This window comes from Protopterus annectens, chromosome 4.part1 (genome assembly GCF_019279795.1).
Source record: "Protopterus annectens isolate FY-2018-M chromosome 4.part1, PAN1.0, whole genome shotgun sequence".
NCBI lineage: Eukaryota > Metazoa > Chordata > Ceratodontiformes > Protopteridae > Protopterus > Protopterus annectens.
Genome location: NC_056734.1, coordinates 103,553,424 through 103,577,635, shown reverse-complemented (window position 1 = coordinate 103,577,635; position 24,212 = coordinate 103,553,424). Strand labels below are relative to the sequence as shown.

The 24,212-nt window shown below is 41.4% G+C and overlaps 1 protein-coding gene across 3 annotated transcripts in view; it reads left to right on the top strand.

The window, feature by feature from the left end:
- Positions 1-24,212, top strand: part of YEATS2 (YEATS domain containing 2) — a 1,703,429-nt gene that overhangs the window by 1,093,815 nt on the left and 585,402 nt on the right. For 2 of the 3 annotated variants that reach the window (XM_044070010.1, XM_044070008.1), the window contains one exon: positions 8,437-8,616. In XM_044070010.1, the coding sequence (XP_043925945.1) occupies positions 8,437-8,616 (180 nt within the window). The remainder of the gene's footprint in view (positions 1-8,436; positions 8,617-24,212) is intronic. The other variant, XM_044070009.1, reaches the window with a different exon arrangement.

Genomic DNA, 24,212 nt, shown 5'->3' with positions numbered 1-24,212 from the left:
GATACACAGGGAGAAACCGCACTCTTCAAAGCTAAGAATACAGCATCCATGGGACCAGATGACATCCCAGGCTGTGTACTACATGAACTACAAAATGAACTGGCACCTCACCTAAGTGTCATGTTTAATCATAGCCTCACCTCAGGCTTCGTGCCCACTGAGTGGCACACAGCTACAGTATCCCACTCCACAAGGGGGGATCCGCCTTGGATCCTGGGAAGTACCGTCCCATCAGTCTGACAAGCCTGATCTGCAAGGGCATGGAACGCATTATCATGGAACTTATAAACAAAGATATTGGCAACCCTTCAAACACTGGACCCCACCCAGTTTGGTTTGTGAAGGGCCGATCTTGTCTCCTGAATCTGATTGACTTCTTCGAATCAGTCTCCGGAGCTGTGGACAAGGGTAAGGTAGTCCACACAGCCTATCTGGACCTCGTCAAGGCCTTCAACATCATCCCCCACTCTGGAATCATCGATAAACTTACTAAGCTGGGCATAAATCTGTGTGTCACTCGATGGGTTGCCAACTGGCTTACTGACAGAACCCACACTGTAAAAGTAGCCGACTCCAAATCCAGCTCCAGACAAGTGGAGTACCTCAGGGTTTAGTCCTGGGACCACTCTTGTTTGGCATCTACTTCTCTGAAGTACAGGCCAACCCTAAGGGACTCTGGCTAACAAAGTTCGCAGGTGACTGCAAACTGGGAGCCATTATTGAATCCTCAAATTATGTGGATATTCTACAAAAGGGCCTTACAGAAACAGATGCTTGGTGCCAGAGCCATGGGCTCAAGCTTAATGCCAAGAAATGTATAGTTATCCCCTTTGGAAAAAAACATGTACCCATGAATTACCACTTAGGTGGCAGGACACTAAACGTGATGAGAGACTTGGGGACACAGGTGGACAGTGGTCTCACTTCCAATAACCTCATCACCACAACAGTCAGGAAATCCTTCTATGTGGCACACCTCATCACTAAGGGCTTTTCATCCAGATAAAAGGAGATCATTGTCCCACTGTACTCATCCCTCATTAGACCCATTATAGAGTATGATGCCCTGTTTGGTATGTACCTCAAAAGACAACCGCAACAGCTGGAAAGGCCACAGAAATACCTCACTAAAAGAATCACACGCCTAAAGCAGATGTCATATGCTGATTGTCTAAAAAAACTCCAGCTATACTCTGGCATATCGCCTACTCAGAGACGATCTCTGCTTAACATACAAGGCCATGTCAAACCCTGAGCTGTTGGACATGCTCCACGTAAAGAAATCGCAATCCCTCAGAGCTGCAGGCTACAGGGATCTAAACCTTGTCATCACAATGAACAAAACATGCTGGAGGGATAGGTTCCTGACCCAGAGACTCCCCATACTCTGGAATAGACTGCCCATACATGTCAAGCAGAGCGTCTCATTGGCCCTTTTCAAAAGGAACCTTGATGATTGGATGGGAGATGAGAAATTCACCCCGGGGATTATGTCAGTCATCCTGCTAGACAGGGGTCCAGCGAAGTAAATATTGTGGAAAGAAATATCCAGAGAATTGTTATGGCTAGGCTTGCATAGGCCCTAGGGCCGATAGCCTAGTACCAACCTGTGAACCTATAAGTGCCGGTCAGCCGCTACCTGAAATTTTCGAGTTTCAAACCTGAAGTCTTCTAAAGCTAACTACCCCATTGGGGATCCTTTTTTCTTGTTTTAACCAATGTCAGAAAAAATTAACAATCGTCTTGCCCGTAGAAAGCAAATATCTCACAGAGATTTTCATTCTTACTGCGTCACCTGTCTAGGCCCAGACCACGACGTTCCTCGCTGTTGGATGTTCTTCATCTCACATTGCTGCAGTCCTTACACTTGGGTAGTCCGCTGTCCTCGGTCGGCCCGAATATCAAAGTATTAGGCTGACGTCGGTCAAGGCGCATAAGACTGACATCAGGACGTCAGGGTACATATGCGCATGACCGACGTCATATCCTCAGTCTTTTTTGCCGCATGGTCCGATGCAGAAGCAGCGTTGCAAGTGCCGTTCGGCGTTCTGAAATTTTTCGAATTCGGAGTTTCAGACCGAGTCAAAGTTGGCTAAGTACCCGCTGGGGAATATTTTAGTTTTTCTTGCCTCAGTGGTTTACCGGATGTCAGAAAAAGTGAATAACTGTATTTCTTGTGGGAAACAGATACCGCATAGAGATTATCATACTTTGTGTATTCCTTGTTTAGGGCCTGAGCACGACGTTGTTGGGTGTCGCTTTTGTGCTAGATTCAATAAGCGCACTATTAAGAGAAGGTTAGATTGTGCCAGGTTAGTCTTCGGGAAGCGGTGCAATTATAATATGCCGCCGGATGCTCCGGCGTGCGCTTCTTCAAGAAGCGCAAGGATAAAGCAGCTAAGCCCAGGCAAGACGAGTCGCCGCACGGACGCCGGTTCTTTAGAGGTGTCGGTGGAGCCGGAGGTTCCACCGGAGGTTTCTCTGGAGTCCCAGGGGGAGACCTTGTTATTGCAGGATGTGGCCTCTCAGGAGACAGGTCAGGCTGAAGGGGCTTCTCAGGTTACTGTACTCCCTCCCTTCCTAGGGTGGTTAGGCCTTCTCCTTCTGTTTCCAAGGCTTCTCCCAGAGGCAGGCCAGGTTTAGCTTCAGTTGGTGTCACTCCTAGTTCTTCAGGATCTGTGCCCAAGAAGCATATGCTTAAAATGGCAGAAGATTTGATTACTTTGATTAGAGGTTCTTGCCCCTCCTGATAAGAGGCCTAGGGTGGAACCTGAGTTGGGAGTTTTGAGCAGGCTTCAGATGTTTCAGAGTCTTCGGCTGAAGACTTGCAGGAGTATTCTCCTTATTCTGATTCTGATGTGGATGATTCTACTCCTTCTGCTTCTCCTCCTGAGGATTTTTCTTTTTCAGAGACTCTTCATTCCATGAGGGAGCATTTTAAGTGGGAAGGTCAGGACTTCTCTGATTCCAGGAAAAGGCTTAGGGAATTTTTGTTTTTACCCCAGCATAGGCCTTTGGCTATACCTCCTGTTCTGGATGTTGTGGAGGATGTGTTTGCAGAGGCTTCTCTTAATCCTAAGTCTTTGCCTCCTGCTCCTGTTAAACCGGATAGGTATTATTGGGTGCCTGAAGCTCATAAGTATCTTTTTAAGAGTCCTAGGGCGGACCCAGAAACTGTCAGTCAGGGGCCTAAGGGTGTTAAGGCTTCTGTTGTTAAAAATCCGGTTCCTCCAGATAAAGAGGCCAGGGCTTTGGATAGGTGGGGAAAGAAAGTCTATACTTCTTCCACCCTAGCTATGAGGGCTCTGAATTGCCAGTTTCACATGTTGAAATACCAAAACTATCTACTTTCTCAGTTGAAGTCTAAGGTAGATGCTCTGGCGGAAGGTATTGAGTGTAAAGAGTTACAAGATTTGGTACATGTCGCTGAACAAGTGGGTAAGCATTCTTTGCAATGTGGTTTTGATGCTGTACAGGCCTCGTCTAGGGTGGCTGCCACTGGGTCAGTTCTTCGCAGGCACGCCTGGTTGAGGGATCAGAATTTATCTGAACATGTTAAGACAAGGATTTTAGATGCTCCTTTACAATCTGATGTGTTGTTTGGTTCTCCTGTTGAGGCAGTCTTAAAGAAAATGGAAGACAAGGCTAAGTCTATGCAGACTGTTAAAGATTTTTTGCAGGTTCAGCCTCCGAAGTTTAGCAGAAATTGGCCTACCAAGGGGTGGACGTATCCTTCTTATGATTCCCAGTCTATGGGGTAGGTCTAGACGTGGTAGGGGCAGAGCTCAGGGCTCTTTCAGGCCTAGAACAGGGAGTTCACCTGCACAGTCTTCGGGTGAGGGCAGGGGTCAGTCCTTTCGTAAACAGACCCAATGACCTACCTTTTCAGCTGCCAGAGCCTTCTCGTCTGGCAGCACCTTTGGGGGGACGGTTGACACTTTTCAAGGAAAATTGGAGTTTAATTACCCAAGACAGATGGGTATTGGACATCATACACCAAGGTTACAGGTTTTATTTCCATACCTTGCCTCCTTTCAAAGGCATGCCAGACGTTCCTCCTCAGCAAAGAATAGAGGCTCACAAACAGATTTCTCTGCTGCTCCAAATAGGGGCCATACAACCGGTCCCTCTGTCAGAAGTGGGCCTAGGATTTTATTCTCGCCTGTTCCTAGTACCAAAGAAGGGGAACACGTGGAGACCAATTTTGGATTTATCTATCCTCAACACTTATCTGGACATTCCCAAGTTCAAAATGTTGACCTTACAACAGCTTTTACCTCTGCTGGGCAAAGATCACTGGATGGTGACTCTGGATCTCAAGGAGGCTTACCTTCATGTTCCTATCAGGCTAAGTTGCAGGAAGTATCTACGTTTTCGGGCTGGGACTTCTCATTATCAGTTCTCTGCATTGCCCTTTGGCTTATCTACTGCCCAGAGTGTTCATGAAGGTTCTGGCTCCAGTGATAGCTTTCTTCAGGCTAAGAGGAATACAGATCTATCCTTATTTGGACGATTGCCTGATTCTGGCTCAAGGAAAGGACGAACTTCTTCATCATCTACATTATGTGATAGCAGTGCTAAGATGCCTGGGGTATTCTGTGAACGAAATAAAGTCCAGTCTAGTACCCTCTCAGGACATGTGCTTTCTGGGTGTGAGACTGAATACAGCATCCCAGATGGCCTTTTGACCCGGACAAACAAAAGAATCTTTCTCTTTACTTCCATCATTTGTCTCATCAGTCCAGGCTGACTGCAAGGACAGTCCTTCAAGCCTTGGGGTTCATGGCATCTTGTATTCTGGTGCTTCCCAATGCCAAACTGCATATGAGGAAGCTACAATGGTATCTCAAAAATGTATGGACACAGCACTGCCAAGATATGGACACTGTCATTCAGATAATACCTTGCATTCAAAAGGAATTTTTGTGGTGGGCTCAGGAATGTCACCTAAACAAGGGACTCTGTGACCCGGCCAGAGGCGAGTCAGATTCTAACGACAGATGCCTCAGACAAAGCTTGGGGAGCTCATCTAAATGGAAAGTGGATACAAGACACGTGGCCTGCCAGACTTCTACATCTACATATCAACTTGAAGGAGATGTTAGCAGTCCAATTTGCATTAATAGCTTTCAAGGATTTACTTCTTCCAGGACAGGTGTTGATTCTAACAGACAACACAACTGTCATGTGGTACATCAACAAGCAAGGGGAACACATTCTTATCCTCTGTGCAGACAAGCAATGATTTTGTGGGAGACTGCTCTCAGTTTACAGCTAAATCTTCAGGCAAGGTTTCTGCCGGAGCACAGAACTCCTTAGCAGATGTGTTGAGCAGACAAATAATGGATCCCCACGAGTGGAAATTGGATCCTCAAGTTTTTCAGAAATTGACAGTGTCATGGGGAACTCCAGACATAGATCTGTTCGATTCTCCACTAAACTACCAGCTGCCAAAGTTTTGCACAAAAAGTTTTCATCCCACAGCCTGGAAAGTGGATGCTCTTTCATTCAATTGGAGCAATCTTCATGTGTATGCCTTTCCACCTCTGCCTCTCCTCCCAAAGGTACTTCTGAAGGTCAGACAGGACAAGCCAAAGATGATTTTAATAGCTCCAGATTGGCCTTGACAGCACTGGTACCCACTACTGAGAAGTCTGGTACAGGAGCCTCCATGGCCTTTACCTTCGATTCCACACCTGCTGTCTCAGGAGAACAGTCATTTACTCAATGTCAAACTTCACTCTCTTCACCTGACAGCCTGGCATATTCTGTTTTAAACCCTGGAGGGTCTCAGCTTCCACAGCAAGTTTTGAATGTTATTTTGGAGGCCAGAATGCCTAGTACAAGGAAAGTGTACGCAGATAAATGGAAGAGATTTTTATTTTGGAGTGCAGCAAAAGCATTTGATGTTTCTAAGCCTAATTTAAGTGTGGCTCTTCAATATCTTACTGAATTACTGGACAAAGGCTTGTCCTTCTCTTCTATTAAGATTCATGCTGCAGCAATTTCTGCTCACTATGACTGTGACCCACCATTGTTTTCTCATCCTTTGTTTAAGCAATTCCTTAGAGGGGCAAAGAATATAAGACCCCCAATGAGAGCTCCTACTCCTGCTTGGGATCTCAACTTTGTGTTGGAGAAACTCACTCTACAACCTTTTGAGCCTGCAGCTACTGCTGAGTTGAAATATTTATCATGGAAGACTGCTTTTTTGTTGGCCATTACCTCTGCGAGAAGGGTTTCTGAATTACAGGCCCTTATGGCAGTTGAGCCTTTCTTAATTTTCCATAAGGATAGGGTATTTTTGCACTAATCCTTCCTTTATGCCTAAAGTGGTTTTAGTGTGGCTTTAAACCAAACTATTCATTTGCCTACCTTTTATGCTAACCCCCAAAATAAAGGGGAAAAGATTTTGCACACTTTGGATATACACAGGCAGTTGCGATATTATTTGAGCAGAACTAAAGGGTTCAGGCAGTCTCAGCAGTTATTTGTTTCTTTTGCTTTGAGTTCTCAGGGCAAGCCTGTGTCAAAACAAACTATTTCTAAGTGGATTGGGTTGTGTATTGCTTTCTGTTATTCCCATCATGGTAAGGAGATTCCAGCTGGGATTAGGCCTCATTCCACTAGGGCTACTGCCACTTCTACAGCCTTTCTAAGGGGGTAGCAACTAAAGATATTTTGGAGGCTGCTACTTAGAGTTCAGTGCATACTTTCTCTAAGCATTATCACCTTCCTCTTTACTCTAAATCGAGGGCTGGTTTTGCCACTGCAATTTTACAGGGCATTTTGGCAGCTCCTACTGCTTTTTAGTTGTGCCATCCTCCCTTTTCTCTGCTTTGGGATTCTACCCAAGTGTAAGGACTGCAGCAATGTGAGATGAAGAACATAGTACAGTTTTGTACCTACCATAAATGTAGATGTTCGAAGATCCACATTGCTGCAGTCCAATTTACCCTCCCTCCTTCCCCTCTGTAGTTAGAGGCGGTTGTGTGGTTTGGGTTGTGAATATTGTAAATATTGTAAATAGGATTAGTGCAGGGGTGGTTGGTTGGTTTTTTGCTGTCTTTTGGTTTTGGCCTTTCTTTTTAGGGCCTTCTGACATCTGGGGCAAGAAAAGACTGAGGATATGACGTCGGTCATGCGCTTTTGTACCCTGACGTCCTGATGTCAGTTTTAAGCGCCTTGACCGACGTCAGCCTTATACTTTGGTATTCGGGCTGACCGAGGACAGCGGACTACCCATATGTCAGGACTGCAGCAATGTGGATCTTCGAACATCTACATTTATGGTAGGTACAAAACTGTACTTTTTCTTTTATCTGAAAGGTTGGACAGAAAACCTCAGGTTTTGCTACTAGAGGGAGGTAGCAGGTTCACATATGCAGTCTAGTATTTTTGGTTTTGGCTTTGAAATTGTAAAGGGTGTCTCTTCCTGTAATATGTATAATTAATAGAAAATGCAGTGGCATGTGTACTTATGGCCTTGGATTTGAAAAAATGCTGTCTGTTGCTAGGAAATTCTGAAACCCTAGTTTAGTCTGTCCATTTGAGTACGTAACCTATGGATTTATATGGTCAAGAGATGTACGAATTGAGTCATATACAGTACCACTGATGAGTAGTTCACACAAGGGTACTTTATTTAGTCTCTCTTCATATTTTTTCTCATGTGAACTGTGTTACATTCTGTTGCTGCTTTTTTGTATAGCTTCCAGTTTCTTCCAGGAGGTCAAATACATACATTTAGAGTGAAATGACTGTCAGCTGAGTTTTATTCGGGTGGTTGGGTATGCGCATGCATGTGTTTGGTGTCCAGCTGCACACTGGCATCATGTCCAGGACAGTGTCTCTGCTTGTGCCCAATACTTGTCAGGAAAGGCTCCACCCCATGTCCATGAATGGGATAAAGTAGGTAATGGAAAGTGAATGAGCGTATAGCAGCTGTATAGTATGAGGACACATTGCTACATTCTACTTTATTCTTGCCACAAGAAGAGATTAATAGATGAAAATTTGACAATTATTCCCGTGTTGTTTTTTAATTTTTGTTGCTAAAAGTAATTTCACAAATGCAAGTATGCAGATTGCATCAAATAACATGTTTGCATGTTTTTAGATGTCTTTAACTTATCCCTGAGACATCAGTGCCCCTCTGTGCATAACGTACCTAGACATTTATTAAACATTATTGTGATCCAGATTTTGTCTGATCGGTCAGTATTTTTCTGCTTATAAAAGTTTCACAAAATTGCTTCAGGTGAAAAGATTATAAGAACTCTTTTCATCTGTATTAACACCCACTGGATTTAAGTACCAGAGAAGTGACTCAAAAGAACTGAATATTAAAAACATCATTCAGCATGAATTAAAATGAGCATGATGGATGCAAGCTTTTATACATTCTGCCTAATTTTTGTCTGTTGAATGGCATAGGTTGTTGCTGGTGGCCAGACGACATCGATAAAAGTACATGAAGGAACAGTAAAACAGGCGCCTCTCACAGCACATGTCTCGAGGCCAGGAACCACAACATTAAGGGTGGCTGGAGGTGTAATCACAGCAGCTAGTAGTTCTACAGCAGTGAGTTCATCTGTAAGTGAAGGCACGCAGCAGGTATGATAGTGCAACATGTCAGTGGCAGAGTACTTCACCTGTATTATCCCTTTTTGTCTCGGGTATTTTTTTTTTTTTTTTGTATGTGGATTAGCCTTTATCTTATTTCCCAAGGGATAATTATTTCAGCAAGTCAGAACAGGTGAATGACTTTTGTATCAGGAAGCATTGTACCATTGCAAACTCTTTGTTTTTGTGTGAAAGGTTGAACTGCCTTCCACTGACTACTTCCGTAACTTTAAGTAACATTGCTGACATTGTATGGACAAGAGTTGTTCCACATTCTGACTTCCTCCATTTATCTCACTTTCTCCTCTATAGTAGTCTTATCCTTCATGATGCTGTTGCCTGTGGTTTGACTTCTTTGTTTCATTTTTTTATTATTTCGTGTTTTTCACTGCTTCATTCTGTCATTGTTGCATTTGACATTGCAGATTGTAAAATCAGTGTTGAAAAAGGAGCAGCTTGTAACATTTAGTGAATGAAGCCTGAACAGATCGTTTGTAGGCAGCATGATATTGTTAGCATAACCACTTGTAGGCGTAACAGAATAGCTTTAAAAATATGTTACAGAGGTTTAAAGCAATTTTCTGTAGTTATGGGTTTGATTCCCATCATCTCCATTGTCAAGTTTTGCTACTTTATGCAGGTTCATATAATCAGGCAGTTCTCCCAGCTCACCACTGACGAGAGGTACTTAAGCCTAGTGATCTTCTGTGTTTAACAATTGAGTTACAGAACTAAAACATTGGACCCTGTTCCAAAACACTCTAAGTGACCAGTTACACTGAAAGCAGGTCTTTTGGGATCTGACCAGCGGTGTAAGTCTGTTTATAGATAGGCCTTATACCGAAGTAAGCCACTTACGCTGAGACCGAGTCTTTTGGAATCAGGGCAGATTTACACTGAGAGCAACTTTTTTGGAATTTAGCCCATAGTAGACAATATTTGTAGCAGACATTCACTTTGTTCATCTTCGTAATTCATTACTACTTCGCTTTCCAGTGTTTTAGTCACGGAAGCTAAAGGTTTAAACAGTTTTGGCGAGAAAAGTTGACACTAGCTGAAATGTCATCTATAAAGCAGCTGCTGATTACCAATATGCAGTTAATGGCATGTTCATATAAATAAATAAATATAACACTGGTCATATAAGCAGAACAAGCTAAGTATTTCATTTGTATAATAAAAACAAAAAAAAAATCTGGAGTTGTACTTGGCTGCCAAAATCTTTAACAGAATTTTTTTTTTTTTTTTTTTGGTTATCTGACTTATCAATTTCTCTACTGTTCACCCCTTTAAGTGTCAAGACATTCAGGACATGTTATGTTCTGAGCCTTTGTCCTTGATTAGTTTTTAACTCTAGTTTTTCAACTTTCCTGTTATAGTCCTGATAACATAAATTCATTGCCTTTTAGTGAAGTGATTTTATGTGTAGCTCATCAGTTTTTTAGTTTTTTTTAGAGAGGCAGTTTGCTATGCAGCAAACTACATATGGATATGAGGTGGGAGAATTTGTTGGTAATTGTAGCATGTGGATAGTGGTCTTTACAAGGGTAGAGGTAGTCAGTGAAAAGTCATCCATAAGTAGTGTTTAGGTCCATGTGTTTTTCATGTAATTTGTCAGATAAGTAAATGAATAGCTAATTTTGCTTTTTAGGAGTGGGGTCACTGTCCACAACAAGCTTGCATAGAAACAAACCTGTATGGCTTAATTTGCATTGCACCCTTTGCCCAGTCCTACTTAATTCATGGAACTCAAGGTCAAACCATGTCTCCTGTGGTACAAGGTGAATGGGGCATGCATAGCTAGAGACCAGGATGTCAAGAGTCACCGTAAGTGACTCATGAAAGACACCAACCCATCTTCATCACTAGCAGTGAAGTTCTGTAGTTGTCACATTATAGGAAATAAAGTGGCTTGGATGAGCAAGGCAAGATTTCTGCACTGAAGGAGTCATATGTTGGGGGACCAAGGCTGGCCAGAGAATGGCCAGACTTTGAAACCATTTCCATGCAGTAAGTCTCTGGTTTTTACTCCAGGCTTGAAGACCAAGTCCATGGTATGCCCAAAAACATGGGTAGTAAGGGTAAATACCTGAGCACACCTGACTTCCTTTATAATGCACAGGAATTAAAATACCTAGTGAATGATAGATAAGGAGGGTATCCACAGTTCATTCTGTACCCATGGCAAATCAGAAGAGTTGATAACTTCAGCTCAAATCTTCTTCATCTCAAAGGTTGATCAATAAAAAGTGGCAACCTCTTTCCCAACCTGATCCAGTGCTTTGTCTAACAAGTCTGTATTATAAAAGCCAGGTCTACCTCATGCAGCCAGTCAGACTTGTTACATGCAGACCCAGCACTGGCATACACACACTCACTGGCTCTTCAAGACTGCCATTCCCTCTTATCTGTTCCAGCTGATCTGAGAGAAGTATGGCTACACATAGAGCAGAAGTGGGTCTGGCAGCATGATGATTCACCTCATAATTAGAATTAAAGACATGGGTTGTTGTTGTGTGTTTCGGCTTTTCCCGGTTAGGGCTTGCCACAGAGGAACTCCGGTCCACTTATGATTGGCAGTGGATTTTTACGTGCTGAGTTGCTGACCCTGACGCACAACCTTCAACTAAGGTACGCCCATTCACGCATGTCTCAACACAGAAGACGCTCTAGCTGAGAATCGAACAGGACAATGTCTTACTGTGAGGTGACAACGCTACCGCAGCACCACCACCGCAGTCAGAATTAAAGACATGGGTATGGAATGTAAATCTGGCCCTAGGGTCTTCTATTACTGGGGAAGCATCATCCTGTCCTGTATTTCTTCAAAAATTAAGGGGGTCTGATTGGTGCTTTGTACAGTGATGCACATGGTGGCAAGTGGCACTGCCCAGTTAAAATTTTACAAAATATCTGCTGTGCAAGGACAGCATTTGTGATGCTGCAGGATTACTGTACTGTGTGTTTTTACTTCCTGTCTCCATGATGCCAACAGCTGCTTCTGTCCCAGGCCAAGAGAGGGGTAGCACTGGTCCCACTGATGTTAAGAAGCTGTTGGAGCACTGAAGCTGTAAGCTGTAAACTGTAAGCTGAAAAGGTATGCAAAGTGGCCAAAAAAAAAGAATTCATAACCTTCTGCAGTCATTGATGGTGCTATGGGCACTTTTCTGGGACATGTAATGCTGGCATACCATCATTTTGTTTGTATGTAGTATTTTTCAGGCAGCCTTTCTGTGAGTAAGTCTGCTTAGTTGTGCAGGGTATCATTGGAGTCTCTTTGCACTTGGTAAAATAACTTTATCATTCATTTTAAAAGCATGCAGTCATTACTTTCATGTATAAACTGCTATTGTTCCTAACTTCTCAAAGTCACTGTACCCAGAATATCAGAATTTACTTCCAATAAATCTGTTTATAAAAGAAAACTGAAATGTCTGGAGTTGTGCTCGCAGCTTCTGACCTAATGGTGCCAGTTGTTGGCCAGAGTAGGTTAACACCGAACACACAGCTCTTTCTTCAGTGCCAAGTGCATCCAAAGCTTTTAATTTGTCTTCTGACAAGAAATATGCTGCTGTATTTAATTAAATTGAGTAGAAGTTTAATCCAGAAGTCTTTCATAAACAGAAAATATCCTAGTATACTTCAATAGTAGTAGACCTTTTTGCCTGCCCCAACAAATTGGAATATTCTGGAGTTCTGCCTGAAGTGCTCGTGCAGGGCAAGCCCAACAGTGGATTCATTCCTCATCTACTGTAGCAGAGACACCTTTCACCCTCAGTCCTTAATTCCCAAAGAATTGAGGAAGGCAGGCATTCCTAAACCAATGAGAGCCAAAATGATAACACCAAAACCCAGTAACAACTAAAATGTGAACACATCAAACATGCAAATATGAAACCTGAAATATGTAGCAATCATGCCGCTTACAATGTAGAAACATAAAAATGTTACAGTTAGCATTTATTAAGAGGGGTTTTCCTTCCCCTTATTTCTTAGATGTGCTAACTCTGTGGTTGCGTAGCTGCACTGAAGTCAGCAAGCTTATGAGCTGTGCGTCTCACTGATAGCACAGTTCTCTTTTGAGATCAGTGAAAAATCCATACTGTACACAGAAGAGCATTACATTTGATGTTTTTTGATCCCAGGCTTTCAAGCTGTAGGGATTCATACATAGTAACTTTAATGACTGCATGTGCTTGAAAGGCAGTTTGAGACAGTCTCAGACTGAAACTGGTAGCCCCATTTTGGCAGTGGTGGTTCTTTTTTCTTTTTTTTTTTTTTCCTTTTTAGGTAGTTCAGTAATAGAAATCCCAAGATCCTTCCCTTATCCTGCAGTCCTCTATCCCAACAACTGGGAACATTTGTGCACCCATGCCCAAAGCACTTCCTCATTGCAGCCTGGTGGACAGAAACCTTCTTCTACTGTGGAAAACCTTTGCCCCTGTGGGATCCTGTTGCTGAAGTCAACAAGCTCCCATTAATCCACCAAGAAATGGGTTCCAAGAAGGTGGCAATGAAACATTTTAGGCATTAAATGTGATGCTAGTTTTGTGACTCAAAGGACCTGAGTCTTGAAAGAGGCCAGGGAATCTTCCAGTAGGAAGTCATAAGACCAGATTTTCTGAGCGGGATAATTTTAAGGGCATCACCTCCCTTTCCCCCAGCAACCGCATTTCAACAAGCTCTTGCACCTTTCTACTCTGTAAAAACAGACTTTCCTATGCACCAGTTCAGCTGTACGTATATGTCATTTTGATCTTTTACTATTATAGCCTGATTTTGGTTGTTGTATGGCTAACGAAATAGTTTTTGAAGGGGATATTAAATTTGAGGTCAACAGGGATACCAGCACCTCCAATGTCGGATGTAAATTTGTCTTAAAAAATAAATAAATAAACAGACTTTAGTTCCATTTGAACCAGAAGACTCTGCAACTGTACATATTCCTTCATGAAAATCTCTGTTGTTACAGCAAACACCTCAGCTAGGATAATGTCAGAATTATCCTTATGTTTAAAGTGTCTTAAATCGTCTTTAAGAAGACAGTGTCCCCCATTGGACCAGTCCCTTATTTATGCTTAAATTGGCTTCAGAAATGTCATTCATTGTGGCCATCCAGGTACCTGGTTTCTTTCCAGACCCCAGAAAAAGAGAGAGAAGTTCCTACACCTTTTGGATGTACATAGCTTAGGTTCAGTCTTGGCAGGGCCAGGGTTTTTAAGGATAATTACTAACTTTTTGATCATTCATTCCAGGACCTATTTTAAAGTAAACCTTATCCATAGTTTTAAGTAAACCCTATCCATATGGCAGGCAGGCTTTATTGACTATTGTTGTGACCACCATAGAAAGTTGTTACAAGGTCAGACTAGAGTCTTCTCCATAAGGGCAGCTGCTACTACTGCAGCCTTTTTCAGGAATTTTCCTTCCCAAAACATTTGTGAGGCAGATGCATACACCTTCACTCACACTTTCTTAGGTACTTCAAGCTGAGCATCTTTAGGACAGGCTTTGCCACTGTGGCACTGCAGGGACTTTGCACTCCCACACCTTAAGCTGTTGATCAACTCCAGGTGCTGCTTTAGTACTGACTTTTTTTAATTTCTGCAAGTCTTTTGGATTTTTAATAGCATAACAGGAATGGACCCCATTCCTAAGTCAAAGTATGATTAAAGTTCCTGAAATTAGTATTGTTTCAGTTTTTGATTTAGCCAGAAGTGCTCTTCGCAGCACCCGCAATGTGCCCCGTAATTCTGCAATTTGTACGGAGTTACATGTATCGGTAACATATCTAAGTATGACTGTAAATTCTGTTTTGTAAGATCAGTTGATCCTACTACTAATGGAACTGTCTGGATACTGTCCTATATGTGACAAATACTGTAGCAGTAATCCTTGTCATGAACTTAGTACAGTTGTGTGAATATAGCAGAACTTTTACAGGAAGATCACTGGTGCATTGTGCTTCCATGCTCTTGTTTCATTCTCTTTGCATGCTGACACAAAGGAGAAAGGTTCTTTTATCTTTGGAGAATCTTCTCCTCCTACTTCTCACATTTGTTTCATGAGTGGGACATATTCTCTAACCCACTGAATGGATCTCAGCAGAATACTTGTAGGTGGCTTTCTTAGTCTTCAAGAAAAAAAAAAAGAAAAGTGCTCATAATGGAAATGAAGATGGTAGAGGCACCTCTATCCTTTATACTATGCTTCATAATTTTATCTACAACATGTATAAGTTGATCCTGAGTGGAAATGTACAAAAGCCGTGGAAGTCTGGATGGCTCACTAAACAGCTGCCTGTGTTATAATCCCTTCCATGATGAATTGTGCTGCATCGTTGACCTTACTTGAACTTCTGTGTTGATTATGCTGATAAAATTGTGCGTTGCTAAAACACCCTCACATGACATGCAGCAAACCTTATGGCTGATGGATCAGTTACTAATAAAGCCAGCTCCAGTGGCAAAGAGGGATAAAGCTCGGACCCATGTTCGTCTAGTAGTTTTGGTACGTGACAGAGCTGGCAGGACGGATGGATGTGACCTTCCTAGGAGAGTGGAAGCAGCTGTGTGCATCTGTAAACTTTCAAAGGAAGGAATGTAACATTCAGCATGGGGGGTTTTGTGTGATGCATCAAGCCTGTGTATGATGGTATTTTTCATTGAACTAATGCACAGTCCTGTGCACTTGCATCAGGGGAGGTGTAGTGGCCGTTACGATTATATGGTTGTTTATACCCAAGTTAGAGATTAGGATATATAGAAATGTCCTCATAGCCAGGACGGCTAGCAAGGGCACAAATAGTCCTCATGGCTTCCTAAATTACATCTTCTCCAGATAACTCTCAACCTGATACTTGTAGGGATTACCCCAAGCTTGAAGGAATGAATGGGCTCAGTCTAGTTGAGTGATGCCTGATGGTTTTCAGGTGCAGGGCAAAAAGGACCTAGGAGAAAAAAAAAGTACTAATAAAGGCAGCAATGCAGAGAGTTACCTTTAAGCCTTGGAGGCCAAGTTTTTTTATTCAAGACTGTGCCTAGTACCTAAAAGTTACAAGACCTGAAGAGCAGTTGTAAATCCATCTCTGGACAGTTTTTAATAGCATACAGAAGAGAACTGTTGATTCAGTACATTGAACAGATGTTGTGTTGAGAAAGAATCTTGTGGATTCCAAAGCTTCTTCAATAAAGCGTTTTATGGTTGGACTCCTAGCTTTTTCTTTTATTTTCCTTTTATTGAATTAACTTTTGCTTGTTGGGGTTCATGTGGCTAAATGCTAGAGTTTTTGCATTGGTTTACATAGACAAGAGAATTGTTAATTCAGTACATTGAACAGAGTTATACTGTTCTAATTAGTGGGTCTGCCATTAAACTGCAGAAGTCTTACCTAATCCCTTCTGCATCAGCAACCTTTCTATGGGTAGTAACAGTCTCTGTGCTGATAATCCTTTGCATTACTTAGGACAAACAATCAGAGATTCAGGTAATCCTTAAAGAATTAACAGTTACTGAAAGCTCTGAGATGCATGCTTTCCCTCATGTGCAAAACTTCATAAAAAAAAGACTGTGTGGCATCTCAGAAATTTACAGACTCAGTCCAAGGATCCATTAGGTATTTTGATTTCTATTCATCCGAATGCAACAAAGGAATTCTTGTAGTGGATGATTATGGCAGCCTTGTACACTGGAATGACACTGTTTTCTTAGTCTGAAATCCAACAGACTGCTAGCAACAGACTACTCTTCTGATCATACTTGAGTCCATTTCAGCAGCATATTGGTACAAGACAGCTGATCTCAAAAGGAAAGATCTTTTCACATTATCCTAGTGGAGATCAAAGCAGTTTACAGGGCACTGACAGCATTTCAGAACAGTTTTCAGCCAGGGCATATCCAAATCAAGACAGGCAGTAATACAGTGATGTGGTAGGTAAACGGATGGGGGTGGGGGGGTGCCAGATCCTTCCAGCTGGGCAAACAAACTATTCAGTTCTGGGATGGGGGCATTGCAGCTCAGCTTACATCTTTTCATTAGTCCACATTTCCAGATATACAAAGTAATTCAAAATCGGTGTAAGATGGTCATCTCAAGCTGTCATAGTGTGTGAAACACTTTACAGAACATACTTTTTTCCTATTTTGTTTATTTCTGCAATATTTGTGACAGATTCTGAAAAAATTAGGATACCGGACGTGGAACTTTGCTGTTCTCTGTAGATGTCAGAGCAAGAGAAAAGCAGTTTGGTCTGTGCAGACATGTTTGTGAAGCGACCAGCCTATAGCTTGGTGAACACTTCAGGAAATGAGAGCAAAGATATTACAGCCAACTTTGTATTTGCATAGTATTTGCTGCCTGGTTAAACTACTGTTGAGCATTTGTATTGACCATGGTTAAAAAAATTCTCCTTTAGAATTGCTGTTGAGAATTGTCAACTGGAGGCACCACATTATTCAGTGCAGTTATAAAAATAGATGAGAATAAGTTCTTTTGAGATGCAGCAAGAATGTGACTAACGACTCTTACCTGGGTCCTGTTGCTTAAGTTGACACACTGCCTTTAATCCACAAATTGTGTTTTCCTTGACCTTTTCTAACAGGAATGTGATAGTAATAATCTCTATAATTAAAATATTTTGGATATTGTTATTATTTTCTGTATTTGCTTTCAAAAACAAATTCTAATAAAATGTCTGAAGAATTGTGGTGCTGGCTTTTGTGTCTTTATTTGTCTGCAGTATTTCCTCAGTACAAGTAACCTGCAGTATGTTGGTCATTTTGTTACAAGTTGTTGCACAAAGCCAGTTGTCAGATGTTATAAAAAAAAAAAACTCAAAAAGGTCCTGAAGTGGAAACTTGATATGTATATTTTCAAGTATTGTGCAGTTGGAGGATCCTCCAAAAGTAGGCATTTGTGCACGATGACTATCAAGTCTCTACCATGTGGAATCAAGTTTATTAATTCCCCTCATACTGGGTATCATCAGTACAGATACAAGAGCTATTAGGGGGCATCTTCCAGTCAGCCTGTGTGGGTGCTTCATGTGCCTGTCTTGCATGTACACACCTACTCTGCTACCTGAGGTGGGCACCTTCATTCTAGTTTCCCTCCCAGGCAAGGGCCCTACAGTGTCCTTTCCTGTCTGCCCTTTGCCAGGGACTCATGGCATCCTCCCTGTAAAAGCATTGCATCATTCAGAATGCATTGACGTACCATTCAGAATGTGAGCTATGGGGATGTTTTTAATGTGATAAAATAAAATGTTCTACTGTCAGTGTATGCTAAATAAGTAAAAAAATGCTTTAGGTGGATTTTGTCCAGGTTCCAAAAGTTATTCATATACAATTCTGTTGTACAAGCATACAAAAAGAATTAAGTAAGGCAATCAGCTGAATTCGTTAACTGTTTAAATACCAATTAAAACTGTTACATGAGAAGTTTCACCAGTCATAAAATTTAGTATTTTAGCATCCTTAACTTTAAAAGCAGACTGAATTAAACACAGCAAGAGTTGCAAGAACTTCCAAAGGTTTCTGAAGGAGTACTGAGCAGATACAAACTTTTCTGGCAGTTGGGTCAACTCTTTTAAGGAGCTAGGTTTAAATGATAGTATCAATTGTGCTTCCATGACCATCACCTGTGTACATCTCTTTACTAACATAATAGCAGAGCAGGGTACTAAGTTCCAGTCTCAAAACCTAAGTCAGTCAGCCTGAGGCAAAGAATTCTGATTCCCTTTCTTCTTAAGCTTTATATTTAACAAGGAAAACCAGTAGCTGTTATGCAAGAGTATATTTCATTCAAAGTGAAGGGGACTGATTTTGAACTGTCACAAGATCTGAATCTTTTATTATATTGCCGTGTCCTAAGATATTTAATTTATTTGTTTTGTAAGTTGACAGGGAATAGTTGACCGAATCTCTGTGAACCTCTTTTCAGTAATGGCACATGGAGAAAAGCAACTGAAAATAAAAAAATGCAAACACAATCGATAGATTCATAGGAAAAAAAGTGCAGGTGACTGGCATATATGCATAAACAGTTATCCAGGCTTCAAATGTACTGAAAGCTATACTCTTACAAAATGTGTATCAATTTTTTTGAGTCTTGTTGTTGTTTGTCTTTCGGCTTTTCCCGGTTAGGGGCCGCCACAGTGGAACTCTGGTCTGCTAATGACTGGCAGTAGATTTTCACGAATGCCGAGGTGCCAGCTCGACGTCCAACCTTCAACGAAGGCACGCCCATTTGGCTTATTCATCAGTCAACATACACACGTCAACATACACATCTCATCAGTCTGTTCTTGGTATACCAAATTCGCTGCACACAGCCTGCTTTAAAGGCCTTCCATAAAGAGGTTTTGCATTTAATATCACAAAAATGGGTATTTCTCCCTTTTTTTTTTTTTTTTGGTGAACTTCAGTTTGAAGTTCCAGTAATGTTAAATTATATTTCCTGGAAAGCACTGTCTTTTAAACCTGGTTGGAAGGTTTCGTTCTTACAAGCTCTCATGTGTAAACCATCTTGCATGCTAAATGAGTGTGCAACTCAACACTAACTCATCTTTCTTGACAAAAGTTGTATCAGCATTTTTTTTATCTGTCTTTTTTGACTAACAACTGTTTTACCCAAATTACCAGAATGTTGGAAAACATCTTTTGCATCTAGTGGATGTATACAAACTCAGATGTCATACTACAAGAACTAATGAACTTAAGAAAACTAATCCTCTTTGTTGCTTCATTCAGGAACGAAAAGTCTGTCAGTCAGTGTAAACAAACAACACTAAAAAGCACACTAAGAGCTTGGTAATTAAGGCAGTAGTTACCTCTGCAGTGTACTGTATACACATTCACAAAGCATTTACAAATTAGATTCATGGTCCAGAGGACATATATCTGGGCAGCAGGAGCTCCTGTAACTTTCCATATCCCTTGTTTTGGAATATACCTCAATGTTAATGATTTATTTTTACAGCGATTCTCTGTCAAGAAAATGATGTTGTGTAAGGTACTTAATGTAATAGATTGTATAGGTTCATAGGTGTATGCTAAGCTAGTGAACAGTGGTACCATTATAAGCCTAGCCGTGTAACACAAATGTGTCCCAAAAGTTATATGTTTTAGATGGTTATAATGGGGGGTGATTGTTGATAATGACATGATTTAGTGACTCCCTCTGTCTGTCAGAGACATAGGCTCTAGGTCAAGGGTAAATTTTCAATTTCTCATCCAATGGTCCAAGTTCTGTTTAAATGAGGTTAGTAAGGAACTTTGTTTTAAATGGATGGGAAGCCTGTTCTCTGATATGTATGTCTTTGTCTTAACATCATGTTCTCTTTATGTTGCAAACAAAGTTCAGGTCTTTAGATCTATTAGTTCTTATGCTGTTTGTTTTGCGGATGCATAAAAGGTTCATCAGAGTGGGGTCCAGGGATCCCTTGTATGCCAAGCATACATCACCCTTGTAGAAGACCAAGTATAGAGAGAGAGCTTTAAGGTGATCCATGCAGGACATTGTGTTTATCCCCTAAATTATTTTTGTAAGGACCCTTTGCGGATGTTCCAGTTGCTGCATGTGTCTGGTCAGGTACATACCAAAGGGGGCGTTATACTCCATGAAGGGTCTGATGAGGGCTGAGGATAGTGGCATGATGGCCTCCCTAGACCTAGATGCCATGCCATCACTTATATGTTGAGCAACATTGAAGGATTTCTTTGCTACCTTGAACGTTGGTCATAGGCCAGGTTACTGTCTACATGTGTTCCCATATCCCTGACTAGTGGGTCAGCTAGTAAGGGTGTTTTATTGATGACGTAGTTTCCCCAAGATGGCCAACTTCCTAAAAGGCACTATAATGTATTTTTGTGGCATTGAATTTTAAGCCATGGCTTTGGCACCAGTCATTTGTCAGTGTTAGATCCTCTTGTAAGATGTGTGTGTCTTGGGAGGTGACGATTCTGTGACTCTTCCAGTTTGCTGTCATCTGCAAACTTGGTCAGCCAGAGGCCTTTGACTTTGGTCTTGACTTCTGAGACGTAAATACCAATGGAGTGGGCGGGCCCAGCACAGAGCCCAGAGGGATTCCACTGGTGACCAGCCTCTTTGTGGAGATGGTCTCATCGATCCTAAATTTGTGAGTCATATCTGTGTGCAAGCTGGATATCCAGTGTGTTATATATATGCTTCAGTTTAACCATGCCCAAGTGAGGTGGTGTATCATATGCCTTAGCCAGGTCAGTATAGGCAGTATGCATTATTTGACTCTCGTCCGTTGCCTTGGTGACCTTCTCAAAGATATCCACAAGGTTCAGTAGGCATGACCTTCTTTGACAAAGCCAAACTGAGATGAATCCAGTGTCTAAAGGTCTCTTGTCTTTGTTGACCATTTCCATGGTAATTCTTTTCAAGGCTTTGCATAAAAGACTTGTCAGATTAATGAGTCTGTAGTTTCCATGATCTGTTGATGATCTGCCCTTATGGAAGAGGATGACCATTGCAGTCCTTCATTCTCATGGTGTAAAGACTGTTTTGAGACTGTAGTTAATTAGCAACTACAGTGGCCCTAATAGATCATATTTTAGACTGTTTAGAAGGCATCCTGGGATATTATTGGGTTACACTGAAGTTGTGTTCTTGGCCTTAGTGAGCGTAGCCAGGATATGCACTCTGTTAATATTTGGAAGGGTTATGTTTGAAGGTATTTCTTGGGAGATGGCTGGGGGTGAGTGGGGAGTAAAGTTGGAACTGAATTTGTCAGCCAGCAGATTTGCTACATCGCCTGGCTCAGTGAATGTGCACCGTTAACCACCAGTTTACCACACTGCATACTGTCTTTGAGGTTTCTGGCATAGCTGAAGAAGGCATGGTGGTTGCCTTTTGCCTGGGAGACTGTTTTGACCTGAAAATTGGCTTTATTGGACTTAATTAGCTCTCATAGTTCTGTTTAATTTGATGGAGTTCTTATCTTTATGGGGTTACACTTCCTGATTTTAGTTGTGATTTTTTTTGCTTTTGCTGTATAATCTGTTTAATTTGGGATGCCACCAGGTTGGTTTGTTTCTGGAGCTAGTTTTGGGATTGTTTCTGGTAGGTACAACAGTCTCTAAGCAGCCCTTGACATGGTTGTACAGAGTTTCTGTGAACAATTCTCCATAGGCTGCTCTGTTCCCTTGGTTTGGAGGGTCAACTGTCATCTAATTAAAGGTGTACTAGGGGCTGATTTTAATTTAATAGGAGACCAGCTTTATGGTAAGACCTTAACTCGGAGGACATGACTTGGTGGTGGGTGCAGTGTTTTCCCATATTTGTGAGCATGAGGTCCAGTATGTTGAACCCTCTAGTAGAAGTAGACAAATGCACTGACTGGTCAAAGTGTGTTTGTATTTACGAAGTCCAGGAATCTCTGTGCCTGCAGATCTGAGGCCTTGTAGGACACCCAGTCTGTAGATGGGTAAGTAAAGTCCACCATGAGTAAGGTGTTAGGTTGGATGGTGATGGTCTTCCCTAGGCCTAAGTATGCGCTATGAGTTTGTGGGACATAAAGGATGGACCTATAACTTGCTAGGATATGATACGGGATTTTATTTATGGTGACCTTCACATGGAGAAACTTCAGCTTGTCATTCTGTTTAACCAACCTAGAGGTATGCTAGTTATTGATGTATATCGAGACACCTCTACCTGTAGTCCTTGTCTATGCAGCAACTAGTCTGAAAGTGTGGAAGGTACTGAAACCTTGCACTGCCAAGGTACACTGTGCTGCTTTAATCCATGTGTCTGTAATCACACAGATGTCTGTATTTTCCAGGGTGCAGAGGACCTGGGGGGAGTGTACTGTTTTGTTTAGTCTCCTGCCATTGAGCACTAACACCTTGAGGTTCAGTTGAACTCAGGAGGTTAGGTATAAACCCTTATGTTACCCAGTGGATAGCCAGCTGGCTCACATACAGGACCCAGGAAGTTAGAATTGTGGAGTCCACCTCTACACGGAGGCCAGTCACCAGTGGAGTCCCTCAGGAATCAGCCCTGGGACTGCTCCTTTTGGTATCTACTTCTCTGAAGTCAAGGCCAATGGCTAGGGATTCTAGCAGACCAAATTTGCAGATGATTGCAAATTAAGATTAGTCGTAGAATTCCCCATTGATACTAATGTTCTCCAAGAAGGGCTGACACGGGCTAATAACTGGTGTCAGAGCCATGGACAAAAATTAAATACCAAGAAATGTATAATAGTATCCTTAGGGAAGTCAGACACTCCTGGTAACTATCTTATTGTCAACACACAGTAATGAAAAAATGCTTCACAGTGTAATCAGACAATTCAGAAAACGCTGCTGTTGAACTTTTCAAGAACCAATTCAAATTCTTGTCCAGTGGAAATTTGTAGCAATTAAATCACAGCAAGAGTTAAACGCTTTTGTTGTACTTTAAGAACTTCATCAAAATTACACCCATTGACTGCATTTCAGTTTAAATAACCAATATAATCACTGAAATCATGTGGCAATTAAAAATCTCAAGCCTTTCTTAAAGAGACAGTCACCACAAAAAACGCTAAAATATCAGAACTTAAAGGAGAATTGCACCCACAGACTGAAAAAAGCATGTTTATTTCATCACGTGTTGATGTTTCCTATGTTTTAACACCACGTTTGGACTATATACTTTTTTAATATTTTTAAATGCAATTCCAGAGTCACCGGGGGCCAGTATCTTGATTTTTTTTTTAGTGCACCTCTAAATATCCCACATTGCAGTGTTTGGCTTTAAAATATTACATCATAGCCCCTAAGAGCTTGTCACTGCATTGACTTTTCACGTATACCCTGCTTTCCTTTAGTCAGTCAAGTTTAATTACCATTTCTTGCTTTAAGAAAAACAGGGATAATCACAAAGAAAGTATTCTCAGTGCCTGTTACTTCTTTTTCTTTGTAAAGTGGCCAATTATCATTCTTTTGTTATGCCTGAGTAGTCCTTAAACTCATCTCCTCTCCCCTCCCCTTTCATCTCTGCCAAAGTAGTACATTTGAGCGGTTTGCTGCTGTGACTGATAGCTCACAGCAAGAGACCGTTAGTATGCTGAGAATACTGTTCTTTGTTATTATTCCTGTTTGTCTTTTGAGTAGTTATTGAAACGCAAGAAATGTTAGTGAAGCCTGACTGACTAAAAGAAAGCAAGGTATAAAGACAACGCATTGACAGGAGCTTAGAGGCTATTATGTAATATTTTAAAGCCAAACACTGCAATATGGGATACCTGAAGGGTAGACTAAAACAATCAAGATGTGGGCAGACTCCTGAATTACATTTAAAAATATAAAAAAGTGTAGAGTCCAAAAGTAATGTTAAAATGTAGGAAACATCGAGACTTGATGAAATAAACATGTTTTTTCAGTATGTGAGCGCAACTCCTTTAATGGCTGAAATTCAAAACATATATATTGTTTGTGACATTAAAGTACAACCATAGTGAAAAAGTCATAAGTGGTCAGTTGTAGACAATAAGTTACAAGTTTAGTGCCTTTAATTGTAAGACATTATTAACAGAAATGTATTCATTTAACCCTGGGGTCTGAGAGGCATT